Genomic DNA, 17759 nt, shown 5'->3' with positions numbered 1-17759 from the left:
TCGTGGGCCTGATTTCCATCTGCTTGGCAGATGAGATTCACTAGCAGCTCTTACCTTTGCTTGATAACTTAAGCACTCTAGCTCTTCCATCCTCATCCAAAGTCTACTATAGCTCTTAAGAGAATTTTTTTTTAATATCTTTTGGCACTAGATGTTAACTTCAGGATTTTCTCTATGGCATGTTCTGACTGACTCCCCTTTTTGTGTAGTGGAAGACCAGGTAACAGCCTCTAGCCTTTCACTCTGTGTAGTAGTCAGTTTCCCTGGCAGGGGCTGCCACTACTTTCTGCATGACCTTGAGTGAAGTGAAGCAGTTCCTGCTGCTTGTAATTTTGGGGGGAAAAAAAACCACCCCAATGAGTATAGTTTGGACAGTGGCTTGGAGGTAGATCACCCGTGACATACCTGGAAGTAGATTAGTGAAGTTTTATTCCAGGCAAGTAAGCTTTGATAACATTTGGAGTAATAACGTGGTTTTTTATTCACCTGTATAGGTTCCTGTCCTTCTGATGCTGCTGCCTCCCTCATGGAGGGTACAAAATGTACAAGCCTCGGGGAAGTGGCTGATGGTCCCCGGTGGGAAAATGGCATTTCTATTTTGAAATACATTAATGGGGAGCAGTGTCCAGATAAAATTCGCAAGAAAACAACAATACTGCGCCTCAAGTGTGACGAAAGCAGAATTGTAAGTGGAGCCCTTCCGGTGGGGTTTTATGTTTTGAGTTGTTCATACCACTGTATATGTATGGAGAGTAGTGGGCAGTTCCCTAAGCATCTGTAGTTGGAGGGGTGCCAGTCCTATAAGCCGGTCTGTTTACAAGTACTTGAACTTTAGATGTGGAGCAGTTTTTAACATATCTTTTCGTACAATCTGCTAGCACAGATTCTTGTCATCTGTAGTAGCTTCAGATTGTCTGTTTGTGTCTTGAAGATGAATGTACTGCAGGTTGGGAAGTGTTTCAAGTGGAAATAATGCTATTGGCTGCATAGTTCTTCGCCCTTGCACATCTGTATGCCTTGCCATTAAGCACTCTTCTGTTTGGTGAGATGTGTTACCCTCACCTTCTGGATTTTCTGTCGTGCAGCCTTTAGTTCTCCTCTCATTAAATTTATTGCTCTTGATAATTATTCTGCACTGTCGTGTATTTGAAATAGTCACAGTTAAATACTCTCTCCTTGGTTTAATTAGTTGGACTGTGATGGTCTGTTAAGTCCTAGGACTGGCATTGAATTGAGCTCAGCTACAGGCTTCAGGGATAATCCTGGGGCATGAAATCTTACGGTATCACTCTGTAGAAATGTCACTCTCCACTGTCTGATGTTTAGGAATCGAAGCCAGAACTTATAACGGCCATTGAGGATTGTGAATATACCTTCTTATGGTTCACTGCTGCTGCGTGTCCTCTTAAAAGCAACGTGCACAATGACTGCCGGGTAACCAATCCTGCAACAGGTAAGGAGGAGGCCTCAGGATTTTTTTATGTGCTGGAAGCAGCACTACTGTGTTTGTGATCTCAAGGGACTTCATTACAAAAGGGCAGGGTGATGCATCCTCTGGATAGTGACTAACAAGCTTGTCAGTGGGTAGAAATAACTTGTAAGGTGCTGCAGTGTCCCTTGGAACATAGTCTCTAGTTCTGAAACTAGTTTTACCTCTATTAATATGAATTAGTAACTGTTTGCCTCTCTAAGTTAATTTCCGACTAAGTTAAATTACTGAGAGCTTTTAATACCAAGAAATGTCTTGATTTTGAATCTGAGAAGAAGATGAAATTATTCCCTGATCTGCCTACAGGCCACCTCTTTGATTTGACATCGCTAAAGCGGGAGTCTGGCTATACCATCAGCGATTCACACAACAGAAAAATTGAGTTGAATGTTTGTGCTGAAGCTAAAACTTCATGTGCTAATGGAGCTGGTAAGCACCTTATCCTCTCTCATACTGTAATCAGTGACTCTAGAGTACCCAAAGGATATACTTATGCTCAAATTTACTGTAAAATGTGAGGGGCAGGTTTTACTGAAAATGTTTAAGAAGTGAACAGAACAGCTGTGTAGCTGAATTGGCTAAGAAAAGATCCTAAAAATGGTTTGGGAAATGAAGCAATGTATTCCTATCAAACTCCATTCCCAAACTTACATGGGCTCACTTCCAGTCGAATACCCATCCATTCGGATGTAAGGGGCTTATTTTGGACATGAGGGCAGGAGTGTGGATGCTACTACTGTACCCGTTAGCTCTTGTCAAAAGGAAGAAGTCACAAGGTTCCAGCTAGAGTGATTGAGCACAAAAATTGCTCTACAATGATGTATTACTGTCATGCATCTGCACTGGGCCTTGTGTCTGGACTTCAAACCCTGGCCAGCCCTCTTTCTAGCTTTCTAGGATTGCCTGCTGTTCGTGTTGTAAGGTGCAATTTTGAAGAGCAGTTATATCAGACTTGTTCTGGTTTATTCGTTTTTCTTTTTTACTTCAGCTGTCTGCATCACTGGTGGTCCAAAACCAATTAATGCTGGAAAACTGAGTAAAACTTTAACTTATGAAGATCAAGTGTTAAAGCTTGTCTATGAAGATGGAGACCCTTGTCCTGCAGACCCTGAACTAAAGCATAAAAGCTATTTTAGCTTTGTATGCAAGTCTGATGTTGGAGATGACAGCCGGCCTGTTTTTCTGTCTTTTGATGAGCAGACATGCACTAGTTACTTCTCTTGGCATACTTCCTTGGCTTGTGAGGAAGAGGTAAGAATTACTCCTATGGGGAAAAAAAAAGCTGTGGGACTAAATGTCAGGGGTGGGCTGGGGGGTGAGGGAGTTGGCATAATAGCAATGTATGTTTTCCTTGAGGGAAAGCTCTCTTCCTGTAGTACAGAACCCAAATTCATGTAGAATTTTTCAAATACTTTTCTTACTGACTTTTTCAGCAGGGATGAACAATACAATAACCCTTCTGTGGAACCTACTTAGTTAATTTTCTGTACAGCTCAAATGGAAGCTATAGGACTCTTCCCTTCCAACCCAAACTATTCTATGATTCTTGGAAATTGATGATTAAGATCCTCCAATGCAGCAGGTCAAGAAAGCTTAGGTTGAGTTGAGGATGGACAGCATCTCTGTACATGTCTTTGTTTCCAAGCAAGTGGTTAGAGACCAGGCAAGTGTATGATCAGTTTGCTCAGTAGAAAAACTGTTAAACTTTGATAGCATGGTTTTAGGATCTGCCTCAGCTGTGTAACACATGCTGTAATAATATAATTTGGTCAACACTAGATGAACTGGTATTCCAGAAAATACTTTGAACTAGTCTTACTTTAGTTAATTCTAGCCAGTTAAATTGTTACCAGTAGTGGGTGCACGGAGTAAAAGCCAGCAATAAGAACAGAAAGCTAAGTGACCTATAGGGTGAGTTCAGATTTTTTAACACCTGAATATTACTTTTTTGAATCTTTTTCAATTCTTTTTGCTGTCTTGATTATTCATAGTGTGACCATAATTCTCTGTGACAACTCTGTTTTCCTCCTCATCACTCTCTCAATACTAATGTAGGTGTTGCTTCCATTTAGGAAAAACGTTTTCCAGTTTTCCTTTCTCCAACAGGAACTGTCATGTGTCCCCTCCTTTTATAAGAGTTTGCTACTCATAGCTCTGCTTTCCTCTTCAGTAGTATGTATCATGCTGCAATACAGATCAGCAGTGCCTAAAAAGATTGTTTTCTTGCCTATTAACTCTGTTCAGTGGTCACTTGTGCATTTCTCATCACTTTTTACAGCGTTTCCACAGTGACCCTCGCTATTCCAGTATGGTGATAGCTAGGTAGCAATGATTTTTATTTGTCTTGAAATTAAATGGTAATTTTATTGCTCCTTATTTAATACTTAGACAAGAATAGACTTAACAAATTCCAGATAGGCTGTCAGTAAGCTTACGTGCTTTAAGAATGCATGAAATAGGTTTTGAGAAAACACAGTGCTCAAGCCATCAGCTTAAAATATACAATAACTTTATAGTGCTATAACCAAGCTCATTTATTGGAGATGTCCCAGTGATGTGTAAGAGATGGGGAGAGGAAGGAACTGTAGTATCTACTGGTCTTATGAAGACATAGTGACTTTGTATGCTGGAGTATCCATGCCGGAGTGTGTGTCTTGGTGTTGCTGTGATATGGACTCCGTTCTATAAGAATGTTTAAATGAGGGTTTTCATATGCAGCTTTTAGGTGCTTAGTATCTATAGACAAAAAAAAAAAAATTTGCAACAAATGCTCCTTTACTTAAATCAAATTTGATATTTTTAAATGGAGCCACACTTCTGACCCTATGAAGGACAGGATGTTTGTCAATAAATCAAAGCAAGTAATAAAAGAACAAGAACAATAAAATGCACTTTCTTGTAGGTGAACTGCTCAGTATTGAACGGCAGTTCCATTATTGACCTGTCTCCTCTGATCCATCGCACTGGGTATTATGAGGCATTTGTGGATGAAGATATAACGGAAGTTTCTCCAGACTTCTATATCAACATTTGTGAGCCTCTCAATCCTATCAAAGATGTCAATTGCCCACCTGGAGCAGCTGTTTGCATGGTGCCTGTTAATGAATCACCAATAGTAAGTACTATGCCTGGAATCACTGAAACATGCATTTCACTGCCTAGTTTAAAAGACTATTGCTGCCTAGAGACCTGATTTGAACAATGGGTTAAAGAAATGTGATACAAAATAAAAAGTTACCTGCAAAATTCTCTTTCATTGCTTTTTCCTTCGAAGAAGTATTTTCCTGTCCTGAACCCCAGTGACTTTTTTGAATGTCAGAATATTCCATACTGTGACAAATACAGACTGGGAAGCAGAATGCCTCTTAGTCTGCCATTCTGTGGCACATAAATGGCATACTTGATCCCTTGATAGCCTGTTGCAATGTGAAGCAGGTATGTCCTAGCATGCTCCAGAGGGCATGTAGTACTTTCATGTAAGAACATTACAGCTGCATGAATAGCAAGCCTGTGACACAATATTGGTTAACTTCTCTTGTTGTTACCTTGAGAGATGGAGGCTCTTACCTTTTAAGGTCTTGTTTGTTAGCTGTAGAAGATGCACATAAGAAGTTGAGTGTGTTTTCCATGAACTTCCACGTTTATCTAGGGACCTTACTCCATTTGTTAATACTACACTATTTTTAAGTGATGCGTTGGTATTTTGGCATAATGATCGAAAGAAGAATCTACCTGTAAGATGCAGAACCTCCCTGGCTTTTGTCAAGCATAATCAAAGTGTTTTGAGCTGTTCAACTTGTACTGTGTTAGGATTGAAATAAAACAACTGTTCTTTTGAGTATAGAGTGTAGTTATCAAATGTGCTATAGTTGTGCTTCCATATAAACCAAGCAGATGAATCTGACTTGATCCAAATCTCTGGGCTGATCTGAAATCTAGATGTGTCCCATATGTCTCTTAATACATATTTCTGCTTGTGTAGGATATTGGTCGTGTTACTGAACCTCCCAAGCTAAATGAGGAAGTAAATGAAGTTCACATCACTTACAACAGCACTACTCCTTGTCAGATAAACAAGAAATTGAACTATACTTCTCTTATTGTATTTCACTGCAGCCAAGGAACTAGTCTGGTAAGACATCTATTAAACTTATGTTGATATTGGGGTGCAATGGAAAGTAGACAGTAATCAGTGTTTGCTTTGTTTAAAACTAAATCAAGGATTTTTTGAGCATGTAGGGACAGACCTGTTTCAACAAGGAATATACTAAGTATTTAAGTAAAGGCAGAACTTCATAGAGTGCATGAACTTTAGACTTGAGAGTAGCAGGTTCTGATGATTTCAAGGATCAGATTCCACCGAAGTAATGTAGCGATAACTTATTGCTGGCATTAAACTTCATGCTGTATTGTACCTTCTCTAGGTCCAAAAGCTTGTACTTGTACTACAGGCTAACACTAGAACTAGTGTAACTGTTTGTAAAGCTATTACTGTGAAATGTTTCCCCTTTGTAACCCTTTCAATAACCATACATAGCTTTAAAAAGTTCATTTAAATACTTAAGTTTTTGTTTTGTGTTGACATCTGCACACTAAATTGAGGTTGAATGCTGGTGTGAATGAAGACTTGCCTTTTTTGAATGCTGTGACAAACTGTAGAGAAACACTTAGGAATAATGTTTGATAAACTAGAGCTTGTTGAAGATACTCAGTGGTACCATTTTCCATCTATGTGGGGCATAAGCTGAAACTCTAGGCAGCTCTGAATATTACACAGGCCATGCTCAATATTTTTATTTAAATTATGACACAGGAAACGGCATTCTTTCTAAACCTTAACTCTGTGAACTTAATGTTCTATATTCTTAATGTTCTCTACCGTGGAGAAACACAGTGCTCTCAACACTTCCGTTGCTGCTTGCAACTAAGTTGAACATCAAAATCTTGATCCTGATTAATAAGAAAGCTTGTGTACTTCAGTTACTGCTTTGATTCTTTTTCTGGAACTAGGTAGAATGTACTTCACTTGTAGCTTTTTTTGGTACTGGTTGTAATATGAAGGTCTGGTGTTTGTCCTACAGTTGGTAAAGTCTAGCCTCAGTAATAGCTGAAGGTAACTGTTGGAGCAGGGCAAGAATGCAGAACGAGCAACAAACTCTCCAAAAATTGAACCTAATGTATCTTACTGTGTTCTTTGGTAACAGGGAAAACCAAAGATGATAAGGAAACTTGACTGCAGTTACGTGTTTGAGTGGGAAACTCCAGTTGTGTGTCCTGATAAGGTGAAAACTTTAGGCTGCTCTGTGACTGATGAACAGCTACACTATACTTTTAACCTGACCGGTCTCTCTGGAAGATCATTCGAGGTAATGCCTTCTGGTGGTGCAATTTATTTATTTTTTTTATTTTTTAATTGCCCATTGCTATGAATATTTTAAGACTGAAGCAGGGCTTTCTTTTAAGCATTCTGGGGTGTGAGAGAAGGTAGAAGCAAGTGCTGCAGCTGTGGTAGTGTTGATATTTGTTTGGCCTCTGACAGAGGAAAGAATGTTAGAGGGGAACAAAGTTTTTTATGTTTTGGAGAGGGAAATTAATGGATATACTGATGGGGAAGGAAAGGAGAAATCTTTACCTGTGGCAGAATCCTGAACATGAAGACAAGTCTGCTGAACAGACTTTATCCTTGGTCCTGTGGGTGTACTTTATCTGTAGTTCTGCCATATTAAGGAAGGCCAGACTTGCAAAATTAGTTATCATATTTTCCTCCTGCATTATGCAAGTACTGTTTGAGACCAGGTTTATAAAGCAGTTGGCTGGTTCTTTGTAAGTATTGACTGGAGGCCTTGAGGCAGCCTTGTTTGTGATGCTTCTGGGTGTCCACACAGGTATTTTCTGGATCCAACAGTTACCATGTTGGTGTATGCAGTAAAGCAGCAGACTTGCCCCAGGGAAAATGCAAAGATGGGGCAGTGTGTCTGACATCTGCAAGTGGTGCGTCATCTTTTGGAAACGTAAAGGAAATGAAAATGGACTACAGCCACCAGGATGAAACGGTGATCTTGCAGTATACAGGAGGTGATCGGTGCCCTCCAGGTAAGCCTGAAGCAGACCCGTTCTACATATAAAAACTTGTCAGCTTTGTTTTGCCCCTAAAATATGAGGGTTTTGTTGCGACAGCAGGGAAGCAACATGGATTCTGTATGCACCAATCTGCAATATCAACATGTATCTTTTAGAAGGGAATGTGCAACTTTTCTGTAGGGATGATCATAGCTAATTGTACACTACATCCTGGTTTTCTAATTGGATTTAGACTCAATGTTTCAGTATTTCTGTTGTCTGCCTATGACTTCTGTAGTATTGAAACACAGGCTTTGGGTATGGTCCTGACTATGGATATGCCTGCTATTCTGCATGTTATTAAGAGGATGATGTACCTTTCCTTCTCAGTGACTGAAAAGGGAGAGCTTTGTGTGTTCCCCTTCAAGTACAAAGGGAAGACCTATGAGGAATGTATCACAGAAGGAAAGAACAGGCCGTGGTGTGCTACAACTGAAAACTACCAGGGAGATGGAAAGTGGGGATTTTGTGGTAACGGTAAGTACTTCCTATAATTCATGTGCAAGGACCTGAGCTAATGCAGTGAATAAGCCATTATTGGGCTGGGCAAAAGACCTCTGGTGCAATACAATGGAAGTATAGGGGTAGGAGTGGGCAAGACTATCTTGGGCAAATCTATGGGACAAACCTGACTTTGCTGAAGTGATTGAGTAAAATACTTTTGAAATAAAACACTAATCCCTTTAGATCATGAGTATTCAAGTCATAAGTGATGACTCTGTAGATCAGTCCGTTTGGAAGGAACATTACTTTCTAAACATGAAACCTAACCTAGGGAATAAAAATGCTATAAAAGAGGCACAAATGCTTTACCTATCTGAAACAATACCTGATTAAAACGTTTAGTGTAGCAATTTTGTGGTCTCAGCAAAATCCATACATGCCTGAAACCCCATTGCAAAGTATTTTTTCTTTTTTTTTCCCTTCCCCTTTCCTCTTACAGCAACTGCAAGAAGGGAATCTACCATTATCTTCAAATGTGATGAAAATGCTGGTGTTGGGAGACCAGAACTTCTGAGTGAGACACTTGGCTGTGCTGTGACATTTGAATGGAAGACTCAGGCTGTTTGTCCTCCCAAGAAGATGGAGTGCAAGTTTGTCCAAAAACACAGAATGTATGACTTGAGAGCACTCTCTTCCCTGACGGGATCATGGATCTTCTTCCACAATGGGAACTCGTGAGTAATGAGCAACTCCCAGGGAGCAGCTTGCTAATTGATAGTTTAAGTTGTAATGTGGCATGGTACTTCTGCTTAGTCCCTGTTCAGAGTTTCTTTAAATTGCCGACAGTGTCTTAAAACTGTCGATGCTTAACACTGCATATAAACAAAAAACAAAGAACCCGTTTTATCTGAAGAGGATGAATAATTGTCTTCATTACCCTTTCCCTTTATTGATAACCCTTTTTAAAGAATAAGTCTAACCTAAAAGCTTTTTAAAGCCTTTCTATTTAAACTGTTATATTCAAGTAATTTTGTAGTTTCAATGCAATTTTTTTGATTCTTAATCACATTGATCAAAAATCTTCTTGGCTTAGTTGCCGTCTTTTGACTCAAGTGTGTAACTTTTTGTCTAAAGTCTAAGTAGGGCTTTCCCCCCTCAATTCCTCTAAGTATCAACTTAGAGGAAAACATGAATGGCAGGAAGTCATCAACCTCTCCAGCCTCCCCCCTCCAGTTAGCAAATAGAAATTAATTGGCAAGGATGAGAGCATCTAACTCTAAACTTATGATAAACTCTGGAGTCACAGAACTGCTTCATTCACTGCCTTGCTACTAGTTCATCTGTTCTAATAAAACTTAACTGACTCAGCTCCAAAGAGACTCTGAATTTAGGATAGTACTGTTGTAGACTGTAACCTTTATAGCTGAAAAAACTTTTGGGTATTTCTTGATTCAGTTCCAATTTGTAGTTTTGGCCTAGGTCCAAATTAACTAGTGAACTAATCTGGTAAATGATCAATTTTTTTTTTTTTGCACAGAGTCATTTACTTGAAAATGATAGTTAGAAGTAATCTGCTAAACCTTAGTACTTGCCCTGTTCTGTTATCTAATTTGTTTCAACCTGGCTAGGTTCCTATGAGGATTCTAAAGTTTATATCTCACTTTTTCAGTTTAGCTTACATTAATTTTAAAGATTGTTTTTACCACGTTCTCTATAGGTACTATGTGAATCTCTGTCAGAGGGTACATGAGGGGCCCACAGGCTGCCCTGAAAGAGCCAGTATTTGCAGGAAAAGCAACAATGGAGAAGTTCAAGTTCTTGGACTTGTTCATACACAGAAGCTGAATGTGACAGGTAGAGTTACTTTTGTTCCTGTAGAGAGCTAGAGCTGGTTAAATCTTGCAAGGTAGTTATAGTGGTTCTTAAATTATGGTGAAGCCTTTATTTTGAAATATCTCTTCCAGTGAATCTTCTGTTTAAAAGCAAAGCCAGGAGATGCTAGTATTCAAAAGTGGTGTTCAAGTCATGAGAAAACATTGAAGCAAATAAACAGTGTTGTCATTAAAGCTGTAAGAAGTGATTTGTCCATCTGAACATCAAGAAACACTTTTTTTACAGTGAGAGTGACTGAGCACTGGCATAGAATCATAGAATGATTAGAGTTGGAAGGGACCTTAAAGATCATCCAGTTCCAACCTGCCTGCCATGGGTAGGGGCACCTCCCACTAGACCAGGTTGCTCAAATCCCTGCGCAGCGTGACCTTAAACTCTTCCAGGGATGGAGCATCCACAAATTCCCTGGCCAACCTGTTTCGATAGGTTGCTCAAAGAGGTGGTGGAGTCTCTATCCTTGGAGATACTCAAAAGCCTGGTCCTGGATATGGTCCTGGGCAGCTGGCTCCTGGTGGCCCTGCTTGAGGTTTGGACCAGATGACCTTCAGAGGTCCCTTCGAACTTCAATCAGTCTGTGATTCTGTAATTGTCAGAGAAGGAATTTTTTTTGTTCATCCTGTTTAGGAAAACTTATTCTGTGTCCATTAACTTCTTCAATTAAAGCGGCATGTGAAAGATGACTAATTGGCTTCATGCTTAAGAAAAGGAATAAAAAAATATCTCTACCTTACTCAAGCTTTTAGTTCAAAGAATATTTTTGAAATTGGTGCTGAGTTTGCAAAATTGAGGGAAATTTTCCATCCCTTATATGTTTTATTGCTGGAGTTTGTTTATAAATGGGTATCTTAATTTACTCTTATGTTTAAAAAATGATGCCTTAAATGTAAACGTTTGTTAAGATCATACTGGTGACCTGAATACACAGTATCAGTGTAAATACAAAGGTGTTTGAAGAGTGATTTTAAATGATCATAATTGTGAAGGCCTCAAATTAATGAAGGGCTGTAATTGATACATGGTCTATGCAGGGGAAAAAAATCCTAGAAGTTAGTCTAAAGTAATGAATTCTGCAGAATGAGCAAAGAGGATTTCTGACAGCTGCATACAAGAACCCAAAGTGTCATCATTTTTCTCTTCTAGGTGATACAGTGTATATTAGTTATTCCAGTGGGCAGGAATGTAGAAAAAACAAGAAAGTAACGACAATTATAGAACTGAAGTGTGCAGAAACAGTTGGCATGCCCATGCTGCAGAGGTGAGTAACAAATTAACATACCACTGATCTTCATGGTTTATTCTTTGTACCTCTCTGTACAACTGTAACTCTCAGGAGACTGACTGTCCCTTCTCTTGGGTGGTCCCTAAAGTAACCCTTGGTCTGTACTTGTAAGATGTGGAACTTCGGCAGTTTCTGCACTTGTTCCCTTCCATAAACAGTTGTATTTTGTATTTATCTTAAAATTTCCGGGCCAAAAAAAATATCATTCTACTTCCAAATTAGATCTAACAATGGTTGGGATGCTGTGGTTTTCAGTGTCAGTTGTAGTACAACTACTCTTAACTTTGCTCAAAATCTATTTAGTAGAGGACTCTTACTGTAGTTAAGTGATTGAGCTAATAAAACACGGTTTATTGTTACCTCAATACAAATTATTTAACTAGAAGCTGTCCAAAGTTGAGGTATAGATGCATGATCACAAATACCAAGAGAGGTCGATGGCCTTTTGCTCAGTCTTGTTTTGCTTGACTGTATATTTGTAGAATTGGAAAACTGAGCAAGATGCTCTGTACGAGTCAAAGAACTAAGCAGCAAAATCTGACGAGCTTACACTCCTTGTCCTAGTTAAATGTTGTGCAGCACATTAAACCTGCCAAGAGCAGCCTGACGTGTTTGTTAGCCAAAATATTGTGATAAAACCCTCTCATACAGTGTGTGACTTCGGGAACTTTTGAAATAGGAAGTTCAAGTGCAGACAGGTCTTTTTAGGTTTTGGAGCTGCAGAAAAATACAATGCAACTCTTCAAGTAGCTTTGCCCCCCACCCCCAGTGATTCTTGACTGTTTTAGCTTACTCTTGGCATGATGCTTAGGCAGGACATTCCCACATGTGGGTTAGCAGCTGTATGTCTTCTCTTTCTCAAGATACTAAGCACTTGTTGCTGTTTTCCTGGAATCATGAGTTCTGTTTGTTATTTGGTAGGATTGATGAAGAAAACTGTGCTTACTACATCACTTGGGACACACGTGCAGCCTGTGTTGTGAAGCAGCAGGAGGTGGAGGTGGTAAACGGAACAGTTATTAATCCTGCAACTGGGAAAAACTTCTCTTTAGGGGATGTTTATTACAAGTAAGTAAAAAAAAAAAATAATGTAATTTTTATGGTCAGTAGGCTAGCTTGTGTGTGAGCTGCCAAGTCATGCTTTTGTCTTCAGTATATCTTAATCCTTTGGAGGTACTTGCATGTTCATACATCCATTGAGGGCAATATAACATATAATAGTTATATAATAACATATACTATAACTTATGTAAGTTTGCTTTTTGTACTTGCTTAGATTATATTTATGCTAAATATAAGCCTCATTTGTAATGTTCAGGGAGGAAGCCTCAGTTCTGCATTTTACCGGTTTCTGAATCAGTTGCTCCAACTTATTCTAGAATCAACCAGTGGTAGCAGCTGCCACTGTTGTCAGTCTTATGTCTTGGGAATAACCTAAATCTGAGAGCTTTGACTTAAGAATAGACTGGCATTCTGTTTCCTTAGGTTGTACACAGCTTCTGGTGACATACGGACAAATGGCGATAAATACGTATATGAAATTCAACTTTCTGGTATAACAAACTCAAGTTTCCCTGAATGCTCTGGAGCAAACATCTGCCAGGTTAAAACTAACGAACATCGCTTTCGGAGAGTGGGTTCTGCCAGAAAAGCTAAATATTATGTTAAGGGTAAGTGCTTGCTCACTAGCCAAAATAGCTTCATGCTCTGTGTGAATTGCTTCATCAGAAAATGATTCTTGTTTCACAACATCTGTACTAATCCCTTTCTGTGAAGGTATCCAGAGTCTGTCTAGCAGAATTTAGGTTGTTTTTTTTTTTTTTTGTATTAAGTTCAGTTGCAAGTGTGGCCTTAACAGGGTTTGGGCTTGACACTTGTTGAAAGACTTTAGTGAAACCAATGCAAGATAGAAGACTTGCTCCCTCTGCGCTTGTGCTGCATAAGCAACGATCTCCTTTTCTTGTGAAGAGCTTAGCCCACTGCTCCATAGCAGCAGATGGAATCTGCTACCTGAAAGTATAAATTCACCTGCAGATACTGCAAAGTGTAAGCTGTTACTGCAGTACAAATACGTAACTTTGTAGGGTCTAGTGTTACTAGAGTGTTCTCGAGGAAGTAGTAAACTATAAGGTTTTCTTCTTGTTGTAGATGATGACTTGGATGTGATATTTTCATCAGACTCCAGATGCGGTAAAGATAAATCAAAGTTTGTATCTTCAACCATTTCCTTCCACTGCAATCGACAGGCAAAGGAAGGCATCCCTGAATTTGTTCACGAGACAGCAGACTGCCAGTATTTATTTACTTGGTACACAGATGCTGTGTGTCCATTAATGTGAGTAGTTAACCATTTTCTGAAAGCAGCTTTTGTCAGCACTTCTCAGCTAAAGGCTTTTTTTATATTTGTTCCATCACTGGGATTGTGGAAAAAATTAAGAGCTAAAAAAGCAGTGTACTCCTAGGTAGATGGAATTGGTGTTCACATATGTAATGTTTGGTACACAATCACTAAATTAAAGCTTGCCAAGTTGATCTGGACCTAAAACTGCTTTTTTGCCTGGGAAAGAGAGAGTCATGGTGGAATTAATTTTACTGCTTCCATGAAGTAAAACCTACTGTAAGTAACAGAACATGCTGTTTCTGTTACTGAGAGGAGTAACCAGTATTTGAGTAAGGATTTGTTGGGTTTTTCTTTTTTATCCTCCTTGCCTTACTATCTGGAAAACTTCTAAGCCATGGCAGAGACTGATCTTCCCCTCTATCTGCCTACTTCTTTAGGCTGGAGTGAAAATCATTACAGGTCTTAAGGCAATAATGAGCTATTCCTGCAATTAATTATGATCAGCTTATCTACAGGTCCCAAGAGGAGTAATGAGGTGACATAGTCAGCTGGAGGGTAAATAATTGCTGTCACTTCTGCAGCTTGTTCAGGTGCAGGTTTGTTATAAAGTAGCAACCTTGTGTGGATAGCTGCTGCTGTGTAAGCTCTAGAGTGCTTAATCATGCACTTCAGTCTTGACTGTAATCAGTTTTATGCACTCTTGGAAAGCATACCAGGGTGTAGGCACAGTACATACATTTTTTTTTTTTTTTTTTCAGTGATTTTTACTTAGAACGAAATCCCCTGAATTTAGCTCTTTATAGCTTTTGGGTAGGACTGAGAGGATGGTGTTTAATTTCTTTGAATCTACTGTTTCTAATCCAGTTTGATGCAACTGGTCAATAGATCTTACTCATCCTTTTCTTCCCAATTTATGTTATTAGATCAACCAATGATCCAGGAAGCAGTGAGCACCAGACTGATCAGGAGGCCCAAGTACATAAAGGCCTTTCAAGGAGAAGTCAGGCTGTCGGTGCTGTGCTGAGCGTCCTTCTGGTTGTTCTCACTGCATGCCTAATCATCTTGCTGTTCTACAAAAAAGAGAGGAGGTAAGGAATGATTGGGAGGCTTTAGAAGTTTCTTTGGTAGAGCTTGGTTTCCTCAGTGAAAGGGAAGTAGTGAACTTTAGAGTTTTAAGTTCTGTGTTTCAGTTGGCAGCATCAACTGTCAGATCACTGGGTTTTTTAGAATTCCCCGTTACTGTCTGAAGGTCCACGTAAAGAGGGCTGGGGTACACTATTGTATTGGGTTAGTCTCTATTGTGGACAACTGCTAATTAAGGAGGATAAAACAATGTGACAAATCCCTCTCCTTTTATGCTGTCAAGCTGGAACCATACAACAGCAGCAGGGCACAAGTGAAAATCTGGCTGATTCTCTGCTTTCTAGACAATGTTGGGTTTTTTCCCCTTAAACATAACGGCTAGAGGTGTTTCAGAACAGTCAGCCCAAAACTGTAAAAGGGGAAAATCATCATGGACTGAATTTTGTTAGGGTGGTTCAGGGTCAAGTGTCGCCATGCAATAGGTTGCAGGTCACTTGGTGAAATGCTTTATGGTGATGGCAAAAATCCAGTGAAGAAAAATTGAGGGCTAATTAAGGGCTATAGAGTCTTCACAATGCAATATTCTCCCTCTTCTTCAGGGAAGTAGTGATAAACAAGATAACGAACTGCTGCCGAAGATCATCTGGTGTTTCCTACAAATACACAAAGGTAATCCAGGGGTAAAATCAAAGGTTTTGTTTCTTGTCCAGTTTTCTTAATATCAAGCTTTTACTAACAAATAAATAAACCCTCTTAATTCCTGGTTCTGTTGGTACATGGAAACCAAACTGTTTGGCTTCGGGAAAGCCATATAGCTGAGATCTAAATTTATATTGTGAAATGAGAAAGGAAGATAGAGTTGAGGAAATGAAGAGCAGCTCATAAATACCTAAATAACAGATAAATGTACAGGAAGAGAAAGAAGTCTGTTTCAGGCATGGCGGAAAGCTATAGTAACAGCATGCTCTTGCAGTTTTACTGTCTTATGACTAAATTAAAGCCAAAGCCATGTGTGATCTGGTGTCTGACTATTGGGGAAGATCAGCATGTGGCAGTCTAGAGTGGTGTATGCAGTCTCCTCTTGCATTTATTTTTTTGTTTCCTTGCAGATAAACAGTGAAGAAGAAGCTAATGAGAATGAAACAGAGTGGCTCATGGAGGAGGTTGCAGCACCAAATCAAAGGACCGCCAAAGGAGGGCAGGAGAATGGTCACATCACTACCAAGTCTGTTACATCTGAAGCCTTTACCTCTCTCCACGTGGATGACCTGGACAGCGAGGATGAAGTGTTAACCATCCCAGATGTAAAGATTCAGACAGGAAGAGGACTAGACAAGAGCAAGCACTCACAGAAGAAGCCACCCAGTCTTAGAAGTGACGACAAAGCTTATTTGCTGAATGGGGGAAAGGAAAGGAAAGCAAAAGCCAAGCCAGGCCAGCAGCAGGCACAGAACTCTACAAATACAGTATCGTTTCATGATGATAGTGATGAGGACTTGTTGAATGTTTAATAACCCCTCTTGTGCCTAATCAAATATATATAGAGAGATTATATATAACGGGACAACATTTCCAACCAAATATGAGGACTTCAGCCTGAAAGATTTTTCTGAATTTTGCCTTTAACAAGAAACCATTGAAAAGGGAAGAAGAGAACGATTTCTTGGTTGTTTACAATGATCTGTTCAGTAACGGCTGGATTTCTACCATCCAGTTGGCTGAGTTCTATTGACTCTCTGTAGCCAGGATACTTTTTTTTTTTTTAGGCCACAGCATTGGTGTTAAATGCCTGCTTAAAAAAGAGAAACCTTTGAAAGGAAAGGATTAAGGCTCAATGAAGCCCCTGGCTCCTGAGACTCAAGTTATCTGACTACTAACATTTTATCTCCTTGTATTTATTGATCCTCACTACTCAGGTTTGCTTATTAGCAACATGTTCTTCCTGCCGGCAGGGTATTATTCTATGGGTTCACCCATCGTAAGACAAGGAAAAAAAAATATAACTTTTGTGTGTTGGTATGATTTGATGTAAATTTTGGAACTGGTCTAATTTATCCTGTAAATTTGAATATCCATTCTAATTTAAACAGATCATTGGTTCAGAGGTATTGACTGAAAGGTACAACTGTATAGCTTTAGCCTGAAATGGTTGCTGTTCTTTGCATGATATTTTTTTTGGTACTGGTCATATGACTGACTTCATCAGTATTTGCCTAAACAGCTGACGAGCACCCAAAGATTTTTACTTTTGTTTTCTAGAATATGGCTGGACTGGGCTGACTGCACAGAGAACCAGTGTGTTCAAGGGCGTAGAGGCAGAATTCCTATAGTACAATCTGCGCTGCCCAGTTTGTCATCACCAAGAAAAGCCCAACAACTAGAGGAGCCCTAGGTGCCTCTCGGGTATTAATTGCAAAAAAAACCCCAAAAAACTGGGGCCAATGTTTTCTGATAGCTCAAGTTCTAGCTCTTATGGTACAGTCCTGGCCATGGTCATTGATTTGAAATGGCAATGAATGCAAGTCACATTTCCTCTAGCAGTCTTGCTCTTCCCCAGGTGTTTCCTAAATTAACTTATGGGCGATGATAGGGTTTCAGAGCATCATACAAGTACGTGCGTTGGTCAGAATTTTTTGAAACTTTTCATTGTTCCTTTTGGCTGGCTTACTCAGTTTCAACAATGGTTTCTTTTTATAAAAACTCCATTTTGAATCAAAATAGTGTAATATAAAGTATTCAGCAATTTCAATAAAAGATATGAAGTGGATATTCCAAATCCCACATCTCAAAGTCTGGAATCTTTATTACACTAATCTGCAACGCTGCTCATCAGCCTTGTGATACCCTTTTTTGCTGTGCTAGCTCATATCTTAATTGCATCACTCAAAATGAAAACCAATATTTGATGAGAAAGATCAGAAAATATAGGTAAGCCCCGGTGGTGTATTCTTTTATCAGACTTGGGTTTTCTTTCTCTTGTATTGTAAATTAGTTCAGATAAAGCTGTATTTTGTCATATTTAAAACAAATGCCGTTTTTCCTATTTAGTATTAGGTTAATTTGGGGGAATGAGAGGCTTGACAGTGTATGTTTAATACTGCCAGTTACCA

General features: G+C 39.3%; 1 protein-coding gene across 3 annotated transcripts in view; it reads left to right on the top strand.

The window, feature by feature from the left end:
* The window catches only part of IGF2R (insulin like growth factor 2 receptor), a 69008-nt gene extending 51576 nt beyond the window's left edge, over positions 1 to 17432 (top strand). For 2 of the 3 annotated variants that reach the window (XM_014950975.1, XM_014950973.1), the window contains 18 exons: positions 495 to 685; positions 1327 to 1453; positions 1796 to 1918; positions 2478 to 2740; positions 4392 to 4604; positions 5472 to 5621; positions 6694 to 6855; positions 7375 to 7582; positions 7940 to 8086; positions 8553 to 8787; positions 9771 to 9907; positions 11087 to 11201; positions 12147 to 12293; positions 12711 to 12895; positions 13374 to 13560; positions 14490 to 14654; positions 15249 to 15318; positions 15759 to 17432. In XM_014950975.1, coding sequence (XP_014806461.1) covers positions 495 to 685; positions 1327 to 1453; positions 1796 to 1918; positions 2478 to 2740; positions 4392 to 4604; positions 5472 to 5621; positions 6694 to 6855; positions 7375 to 7582; positions 7940 to 8086; positions 8553 to 8787; positions 9771 to 9907; positions 11087 to 11201; positions 12147 to 12293; positions 12711 to 12895; positions 13374 to 13560; positions 14490 to 14654; positions 15249 to 15318; positions 15759 to 16160 — 3227 coding nt within the window. In that variant the 3' untranslated portion in view covers positions 16161 to 17432. Of the gene's footprint in view, positions 1 to 494; positions 686 to 1326; positions 1454 to 1795; positions 1919 to 2477; positions 2741 to 4391; positions 4605 to 5471; positions 5622 to 6693; positions 6856 to 7374; positions 7583 to 7939; positions 8087 to 8552; positions 8788 to 9770; positions 9908 to 11086; positions 11202 to 12146; positions 12294 to 12710; positions 12896 to 13373; positions 13561 to 14489; positions 14655 to 15248; positions 15319 to 15758 lie in introns of those variants that run through there. The other variant, XM_014950976.1, reaches the window with a different exon arrangement.
* The last annotated feature ends 327 nt before the right edge of the window (positions 17433 to 17759 follow it).

This window comes from Calidris pugnax, unplaced genomic scaffold (genome assembly GCF_001431845.1).
Source record: "Calidris pugnax isolate Ruff unplaced genomic scaffold, ASM143184v1 scaffold24, whole genome shotgun sequence".
Taxonomy (NCBI): Eukaryota; Metazoa; Chordata; class Aves; order Charadriiformes; family Scolopacidae; genus Calidris; species Calidris pugnax.
The sequence above is the reverse complement of the archived record's forward strand: the minus strand, read 5'-3'. Positions and strand labels throughout refer to the sequence as shown.